The sequence below is a fragment of the Rhipicephalus microplus genome, chromosome 4 (assembly GCF_043290135.1).
Source record: "Rhipicephalus microplus isolate Deutch F79 chromosome 4, USDA_Rmic, whole genome shotgun sequence".
Lineage (NCBI taxonomy): Eukaryota > Metazoa > Arthropoda > Arachnida > Ixodida > Ixodidae > Rhipicephalus > Rhipicephalus microplus.
This window is the reverse complement of record NC_134703.1, coordinates 25,179,729-25,189,386: the sequence shown is the minus strand read 5'-3', so window position 1 is coordinate 25,189,386 and position 9,658 is coordinate 25,179,729. Positions and strand designations below refer to the sequence as shown.

General features: G+C 43.3%; 1 protein-coding gene across 2 annotated transcripts in view; it reads right to left on the bottom strand.

Moving 5' to 3' along the window:
* Positions 1–1,636: 1,636 nt before the first annotated feature.
* Positions 1,637–9,658, bottom strand: part of LOC119171748 (dermonecrotic toxin StSicTox-betaIB1i) — a 35,045-nt gene continuing 27,023 nt past the window's right edge. For both annotated transcript variants that reach the window (XM_037422577.2, XM_075892361.1), the window contains exons 3-7: positions 8,789–9,056; positions 7,396–7,527; positions 3,697–3,819; positions 2,822–3,059; positions 1,637–2,272 (exon numbers count right to left, since the gene is read on the bottom strand). In XM_037422577.2, coding sequence (XP_037278474.2) covers positions 1,915–2,272; positions 2,822–3,059; positions 3,697–3,819; positions 7,396–7,527; positions 8,789–9,056 — 1,119 coding nt within the window. In that variant the 3' untranslated portion in view covers positions 1,637–1,914. The remainder of the gene's footprint in view (positions 2,273–2,821; positions 3,060–3,696; positions 3,820–7,395; positions 7,528–8,788; positions 9,057–9,658) is intronic.

Sequence of the window (9,658 nt, the reverse complement as noted above, 5' to 3'; positions counted from 1 at the left end):
TTTGTTCACTCTCCGGCAGCTCACATATTGTAACATCTGATGAAATGCACAGTTGAGATAATGTTTTTCAACCCGATAAAAATGACATTTTGTCTGTTAGTTATTAACCGAGTGTCGTTGACATAGCATTGGACGAATACATGTGTTGAGTAGGTAGAGTAAAAGAAGAAAACACGGTGTTTTTGCTTAATGGAAAACACTAATCGTTCAGTAAACACAAACGCACAAGTATGAGAAGTAACAATGTTTATTTACAGTAGGTTCGGTCGAACTGGAAGGCATGCACTCGCCAAAAAGTAGCGTGGATGTGGTGCGGTCACTATAGAAATGACCAGTTGTTCGATACGTGACGCGGTAGCCGGGGACTGCATCATCATGTATTGTTATCACCTTGTTGGCAGATGCCAGTATGCAAGTCTCTCTGTTCCGTCAGATGCAGTTACATGCTCGCATGATTCGTCACAATAAATACTAAATAAATAAACTGTACAAAAGTTCGTAGAACGAAGCGACACCGATTGTCCGTCCCGTGCCTCACAATCTCGTCGTGCTGCAATCGCCTAGGCACTGTTGCCCAGACATAGCTGCGAACCGATTTCAGCGTTGTGACTGGTGATGGAAAACTCAATTCTTTAGAGATGAGTCTGCTGCAAACTGCTTGATGTCGAAGCGATTGATTATCTGTTACTCAAATGTGGACGACACACTGGGAGAGGTAGCACAAAAAAGATTGCGCAAAAGTTTTGATCGACTAATCTCAAGGCCATCGTTCGTTTACAAGTTAAGTGCTAGTAGCATTGACGCAGATGTGTCGTGGACATGTCCGACTTTGTATCGTTTGTTGATCAGTTTATCCTTTCATTGACGTAAAGCGAAATGGAAATAGCATCTTGGAACTCTTTTCTGTGGCCTTCCTTCATCATGCCTCCGTTCATAATAACTACGCCTCAGTGCTATTCTATGAAGTGCAAAATGTGAAACAAATGAAAAAGCATCATCTTCGAGTAAAGAACTAGATATATAAGACTACCAAATACAGAATGACCACTCGTGTGTAAACCAATCCTTAACTTTATATTATCCAGATAATCTATTGATTAGTACCAGGGCAATGCGGAGACGAAGAGGTATCTACCCCAACATGTATGAGAGCTGCTGTGCTTGAGGTACATCGGTTTCGCTCCTATACATCAGCGCTACATCTCAATAAACGAGGCTCACCGGGCAGCGTTCACTCGACTGGGATCTCGGGGTGTATAAACGTCCACATACCTCAGTTATTACGGCTTTTCCTTACACCATGTGTAGGCAGCAGAGATAAAAATGCGAATTGACTGTTTACTTTTAAAATGACTGCGTTTAGAGTGATTGAATGTATGAACACACAATGCGTATAATTTGTGGCACGTTCGGAATGATGCAAAGAGTTACTGTTACGCCAAATAGGAGGCCCTGCTTAAACCAAGAACTATAAGACTGCAATCTAGTTAACTGACGGATGTATGGATTCCTGCCTGTTATTACGAATCACAAAACATTCGCGGACTTCTGGTCTCGACTACGTCCTCAATAGTTTTAGAAAGACTGATCAGATATTGAAGCAAGTGTACGTACAATACATTAAAGACTTCCCGTAGATTCAAGTCACAATGGCACGCTGCGTTCACGGTGGGCTACATTTCAGGAAAGAAATAAATAAACAAGCGCTTTTCAATAGCGGTGCTTCTGACCTGAACGTGACTGGTGATTGCCGTTTGTCACGGGGAGGCTTTAGATAGCTTGCTGAAAGCTACGAGACTGTTGGGCAGACCTGGACAACTGCCGATAACGGCTGGGCTCTCCACTGTATAGCTGCCTACCGGGTGACTTGACATGCACCGTTCGCGCCATTTCGTCTGCAGTCGTTCGCACAATTCAGGCGACCAGCTTTTTGTGAAGCCACCTGTAGTACCGCTGCTCCTGCAGTTCCCGTGGGCTCATGGGAGGGTCCGCCTCGGCGGCGTCGTAGTCTCGTGAGCTGCGCCGGCGGAAAATGTGTCCCGAAAATCGCGTGACCACGTAAGCCCAGAACTGCTGCAGCACCTCGGAGACGTTGCCCAGGACGGTGGAGATGGGACTTCCGCCGCCGCCGGGCATGAGAAGTTCAATGCTAGCCTTCTTCCAGGGCGTGTCTTGCGGACTGGCTAGCTTGACGGCCCGCTTGAAGGGAGCCTCCATGAGAACGGTAGACACTCTTTCCGGGTAGTTGGTTATGATACCGTCCACTCCGAGTCTGCATGCAAAAGACAGTGTGATAACTACACAGGTGAACAAGCGTCCTTTTTTCTGGTTGCGTATCGTCACAACCAAAATTCAACGGTGAGCGTTCAAAAGAAGTAGAGTAAAAACATGTACCCGTTAGTTTGTTTACGCAACACCGGGAAGCTCACGCTTGAAGTACGAAATAGTTTCTAATAATAAAAGAAGCAGGTTGGGTGGCGCTGAAACTCTGGATTTTGAAACTTAAAGAAAATGAATGAATGCACTAAATGATGTCGTACTGCAAGTGATTTATGCCCTATTTACAGTTGCTGTTTTGAAACAGGCAGTTAGGCAGCTAGATGTACATGAGGCAAACGATTCTTGCCAAATCAACAGCGTACTGTTTGATAATCTTTATTTGCTGCATGTGCTGCCGTATAGAGTGAAAATGTCCTGGGTGTTAAATTTACTTAACGTCGTATATTGTGCTTTTAGAACAGATGTGAAATCCAAGAGCGTGTTGATATATCTATTGTAGAAATCGCTGCAAACAACATTCAATATAGAGAGCTTATCATACCGTATGGAATTGCGAATGGCGGAGCTGAGGTCGATGGTCCAGTGGTACACCTTGTCAGCGTAGCTGCGATCACTGCGGGAGTCCCGATAGCGCAGGGCTTGCTTGAGACGGTTGGTCGGTCGGAAGAGGCTGATGCAGTTGGAAACGCCGTCGCCCTGCCATCGGTTGTGGTCGATGCCCAGCTCACTGTACATTTTGGATATGTCCTCCAGCGGATCATTGAGGCCCACGTCAAAGCCTGCACGAAGAATCGCAAATCGATCGTATAATTTCTCGCGTTGCTTTAACGACGAATGTCGCCAGCTCTATGTGTCAATCTTCTTTGCTTTGAAATGCCAAACTTGGACCATTCGTCCAGACAGCTTATTGTTCATGATATATGTAAATATTGTAGTCCTTTTTAGAGTATCCATACAATACCTAAATACACATGTCAGTATGCTCCTCTTAGTTTAGTTTCGTGGTTGTGCGCAGGACTATTTTTATGCATCTGCTAATACACTAAAGCTGTGCAACGAAGACGACCTTGACCTTCATGCTGATACAATGGCATGCGCGTGACTTAGTCTACCAAGATTTCAGACACTTCGCTATAAAATACCTGATGTAACCAGTCTAATATTTTTATACTAATACACTTGTATTATGTGAAAATTGTACTTAAAAGACAATGAAGAACTTGGAACAAGTATATATCAATACTATTTAACCAGAACATGCTCCTGGCCATCGGGCATTTGATATGCCATGCCATTGAAATGGTGAGCAGGTCCGGATCTGTACTCTGGGGAGCATCAAAAGCATTAGCACATAAATCAGCTTACGTGAAAGATACACAAGTATAGAAGAAACACAACAGAAGTTAAGGAACTCACCTACTCGCTCAGCAATGATTGGATCACCATTCTTCATCAACGTCTCCACGACGCCCTTGAATACATCCTTGTCACTGACGTGCCCTATTGACAGCAGCACATTCACAGTGTTGTTTGGGTCGACTGCAAAAAAAAAAAAAAGGCATAATGATGAAACACTTCTCTGACTTCATATGTGAAACTTCGGACGTAACGATATTCACGAGTATGAAGATCCGTGAACCGCCGCCGGTGAGTGTAATACCTGGCATTTACTTTGAGTGTAATGTTCCCAATTCAATGCTTTTTGAGCCGTTGTTTAGCATGTCACTAAAGTGTCGGGAAAAGCTCTTGGTAGCAGTACTTCGAATTCAGCTTTCGCAATTAAAAACACCGAAGTAACGCCTGGCAGACATCTTTTGTTCAGCGTGTTTCCACTTGTTTCAAGGAGAACTGATGTGCCTAAGTCGAATATGTTTATTATTACCTTATTTGAATCTACCTAAAATACCCTCTCGCGTGCAACGCCGATTTTTAACTTACAACCAATGACGCCAACACTGTCAACGAAATTTCTCGAGCTATTTAACGCTATCCCGTTCAAATTATCAGTAGTATAAATATCAAACATATATCAGATGATGTAGTTGATTAACTGCAAAAAAAAAAATATTTTTACTCTTGAAAAGTTTCTTCAAAAATTGCAACTGGCAATGTACGTTTGGACCTTCTGTATAAATTTACGTTGATCGCACGTTTCTAGGAAAAAAAATACGTAGAAAGAAAGACGAACAAAATAAGGCACGCACTACAGCAAGTACAATCAGTTTTCTATGTCACACGTACGCAGTAGGAAAAGTGAATTTGAGACAGGAAATGAAATATAACCGAGTAGCTTGCATATTTGTAGCCTAAACTGCACACAACACAAGCTCTGGCAGATTAGACCGGTCAAAAAAGACACGCCTCAGGAATCAATGTTTCGACCAGACGACATGCGGAACTATTGTATTCAGTGACACCTCTTATTCGACCGTTGCTGGTCACTTGAAATCACAACATCTTGAAGCGTTGATCTGGTTCGTGTAATAGTAAAGTGCCTTTACGTCAAAACATCACTCAAGTTCACAGCGAAAAAATTGGGTGACCCTTAAGCTTCATCTTTAATTGTTGAACGCGATTGCGAAATCCGGCCCCTAGTGCACCCCTCAACCGCTAAGCGCATACTTATCCATATGTTTTGGTACATACACACGCACGCACAAAAACACACACACAGTAGATTGGACCAGCGCGCGCTATTATCGCCTAATGGGCTCGTTTTCCTCGTGACACCTGCCGAACCAAATGCGTTAAAGGCGCCCTGAAGCACTTCTTCAAGTAACCATGGAAAATGAATTCACTAGAAGAGCTTATTGCCTCCCGAATTCAACACCGCAAAATGTTAAGAATCCGTCCAGTGGAAGTGCTGATACAAAGGTTTGTCGCATGCTGCAATTGCATTACCTCTTCTCTCGTCCCGACGAAAGCGCTGGAAGCTAAGCAGAGAGGGGTGGCAGGGCAAAAAAGCTACCGCGCCTGGTGACCCTGAGCACTTTTTTTTCTTTGAATGCGCGGCTTTTCAATGTGATCACGGGCGCACGTTTGGACAAGTAGCAGCCTCGCGCGGCTATCTCGGTAACTTGATTTTTCTGTCGCAGACGCACAGACGATTTTTCGCTCACAACGAACGGGGCCGACCCCGGCGGCGGGTTTTCTGCGACACAAGCTCTTTAACGCTATTCCGTTAAAACCAATGAACGTCTGCAAGTGAATCAGTTTAGTGGCATAGAACTTCAGCGTTCTCTGAGAACCATCCATCATGGCGCCAGTTCTCAAAATAAAGGCAATTGCTTAATCCGTCAAGTACATTGTTCTGCACCTGCATTTGCTCAGTATGACAGGTATAGACACAATGAAGGCAGCGATTGCCTCACCATACAATGACATAAAAGAAGTGAACCCAAAGTTAATACTTTAAGATAAATAACTCGCGTTTCAGTACCGCATTTTTTCGTGTGTTTTCTCGCTTACGAATTGTGTTCTCGCAGTAAGAGTGGTGTTTATGGTACTGATGGTATTGTGAAATTGTAGTGTACTATAATACTCTTTACTGTGCGTTTAAAGTGAAAGAAAGCCTTAGATGTCTCATCAAATACGAAAATTGACCTTTGATGTTCCACGGTGGTGGTGTCAACACCAAGAGACAAAAAAAAAAAATCATGAACTGATGACGTCCCCATATTACGCCAACATGACGACACCCAGCTTGACGTAACATCATGACGTCATCGTTTGGTCAGAGGTGGGTTGGTCGGGAGCCAGGTTAAAACGAGGTGAGGTGCTGGAGCAATCGCAAAACCCCGTTAGCAGCAGAAAGCTTTGCAAGGAGGGGGGTGGGGGATAATAAGTAGACTGAGGAGATAAAGAAGTTGAATTTAGCTTTTGAGTCATCTCAGGTGAATTCATTGAGGACTCTGTCAGTCTTTCAATGGTCCGTGATTTTGCAAGGCTACACACCTTGTTCACTTATGTTGCTTTAGCTTTCGTTTACTTTCATAAATAGACTTCTGTGGTCGCCGACCAGTCATATAGATTTCACCCAACATATCTGATTCGAATAGCGAGATACTTGTGGAACAAAAAAGGCGCAGCAAAAGGCAGTGCTTTGCGTCGAGGTGGCTGCCAAATCACACACCCCATCTCCCACGCAACCCCAAAAAAAAAGAGGGAAATGCAGCAGCATGCCTGCAATTAGAACTTTCTGTTATGCTGAAAGCCGGTCTCCGTTGCGATTTCGCAACCAGCTATGTCCCATAGATATATGATAAATGATGCAACAAAACACCCCGTCATTTCATACACAATTCTTGCAGCACATGTATAACATAGTCTACCATTAACGTTGCCCCCAATCGTCATCAAACAAGAAAAACATTAGCAAAATGAAGCAAGACGGTGTGCGACAAGAACCAACGTAACACGAGAAGTTACGCAGAGAACTGAGTATTAAGCATCTTTTGAATTGCCGCAGAGCTGCATGTCGGCGTGTCTGTGCGAGACGTGGGGCTTCGAACAATTCGAGAGTGTGCGTGAGTGAGGACAATAGTAAAATATTGAAGACCGTGACGATGATCGTACGACGGTAATAGCGTGCCATTTCACTCCGGCTTACGACACGTTGGTGTTTGGGTTATTCATATGTACTAGATGTACGTCAGAGAAACATGAATTGTGCCGCCACGTGCATGTGTGCATACATTGAAGTTGGCCGGTTGTCATGTACCGTACCATACCTGTGCACACAGTCAGAATCACAAGAAATTGTCGCTTTTCGCTAGATCTGAACTTTGAAAGTATATAGGCTTGTGAATTCGACAGAAGACAAGATAACCGAGATACTTTTAAAGATAAAGCAGCGAAAATAACCCTGTCTGTGGCAGCGTCACCACCCCCACAACAGCCGCCACAAAGCAGGGAAAAATTGAATAGTGGTTGTCATGAGGTCAAATAATCCACATATAAAGTACATACAAATAAGATGCTGTTTTGACAGCTGATGCGGTAAAACCTGTTCAGTCTGCGCTGGTCAAGCGACTGTTTGTGCGCGCTATCTTGCATCAGACAGGGTTGCATAGAAGGCGTCATAGTAAACGATCACAAACGAGAGCGCACACTCACCGTTATACCACAGATGTTCGAGGAGCTTCTTGGAGATATCCTTCCCGGCCTTAAGCTTGCTAGGTGCAGGCAGGTCGGACACCTTCAGATCTAGGAAGAGCAGCGCTACCCGGTTCTTGTACTTTGCATCCGCTGTTCGAATGAAACGAAGTCAAAATTATCTGTTTATCACGCTGTCTCGCTCGGTGCTAAATCACCATTTCCCGTCAGTGCTTGGTCATGACGCGAGCTCAAAGGTTGTCCACACTTCCGAACATAGTATGAACGTGAGTACCCTAGATAGTCTTGGCTTCGGAGTAGAAATCCTGCCTAAGGGTTCTCAAGTCCATTATCTGAATTCTACCACATATTTTCTGTACTCCGTGCCTTACAACTGGTGCTACGATTTCCAGGTTAGTGAGACTTCTCGCCGCAGATGCGTCAGCGCCAAGCGATAGCTCAATGATTTGGCCAACCAGGAAACCGTATTGTGATCTCGTTAGTTTTTCTTCTTAGACCTAGAAATAAATGACGTTTTATGCCTTAGGAGTGAAAAATACCTCTCATGCGGTTGTCAGTATAGGTTGTTCCAGATCACTTGACCTTTTTTTTTTTGTTTTCATACAATGGCCTTCATTATTAGCTCCGGCTGTGCGCTATCGGTATCAGAGCTGCTACCGGAACTACTGGCGATTTCCGGTAGTGTGTAGCCGGAAACGATCGCGGAGGCCACGTTTGCAACGACGAAATCCAAGTGCTAGGCTGGCGTAGTTACACACTTTGCCGGGTGAATTTCTTGCGTAGCTTTCACAGATTGTCGCACCTGAAGTATGAAACGGGAGTGTAAATATACAATCGAGCTACATTTTTCTCCCGTGATCTAGTCTATTGTATAATGCTATTTATTTTATTTATTTAAACAATACTGCAGACTCGAGGTCCAAGCAGGGTGGTAATACACATACAAATAAAATAATTGCGAAACGAAACAATAAAGGGCGAAGAAGGTTGTTTGGTAGGTTAGTTCATTCATCACATGTATTAGTAAGACAGTTCCATTCACATATGGTTCTTGGAAAGTACGAATACTTCAGTAGGTCTGTGCGAGCAAAATATGAGATCAAGGCCTTTCGGTAGTGGTGTCGGGTGGGCCGGCTACTAAGGGGTGTCAAATAAGGGGATGGGTCTAGAGCTATTTTTTTTTTGTTCAAAAGTTGATCGAGGAATTCTAATCTAGCTTTTTGTCTTCGCATCTGCAGTAAGCGAATGTTGTTGGCTAGCATTAAATCTGAGGGTGAGTCTAACTTGGAGTACTTGTTGAATATAAATCTAACAGCTTTTCTTTATAACGCTATTGCTCTTATTATCACATTGAATTCACTTGAACAGTCACGCCGGACGGGCACCAACTTACGCGGGCCGGTTACTTTGCGTATGTACTCGAGGTAGTCGACGATGTTTTCACGCATGTAACAGTTGCGGAAGCAGTCGCAGGGACTCCCGTGGAACGTTTGTTTGGCCGTGCCGTCTCCCTGAAAGGTGACGTCGGCCTCGATAGCGTTGGCACCAAGCCGCAGGTACTGGTCCACCTCTTTGATGGAGTTCACCATGTGGGCGATGTTGAAGAACGGCCGTTCTAACTCTTCCAACCGGTTGGATGATGTGGGTCCTGCCATGGACATCTGCATAATTTTAGTTCGAAAATTATACCCAACTTCTGGTTTCCTAAGTACCCACAAAGCAAGAACAGGGAAATTTCGTAAGTCTGGTTAGACAGGCGAATCACTATTCTTATAGCATTATTCGGGTCAGAAACAGATATCAAGCGTCAGTTTTAGATGTAGCAATAAACTATATAATAATAATAATAATAATAATAATAATAATAATAATAATAATAATAATAATAATAATAATAATAATAATAATAATAATAATAATAATAATAATAATAATAATAATAATAATAATAATAATAATAATAATAATAATAATTATGCCTTTTATTTCTTCAAGTAAAACAGTACATGCGACTAGGCCTGCCAACCAAAGCCAATTGGTGGCTTGAGTGGCAGAGCCTGGCAGACAGCGAAACAAACCATTGAACGAAGTAAGCGCACATTGCAGGCAATTCATGGTTACACTGTTTCATTAACGACTGAGTTTTTGTCACACGCGAGTGAAATCACTTCATTATGTGCATTACTTCCCTGTGTTTTATTCATTTTTAGACAAGAAGTGTCATTATTATTGAAAAAGCGCGAAATGAAATTGTATTTTTTAA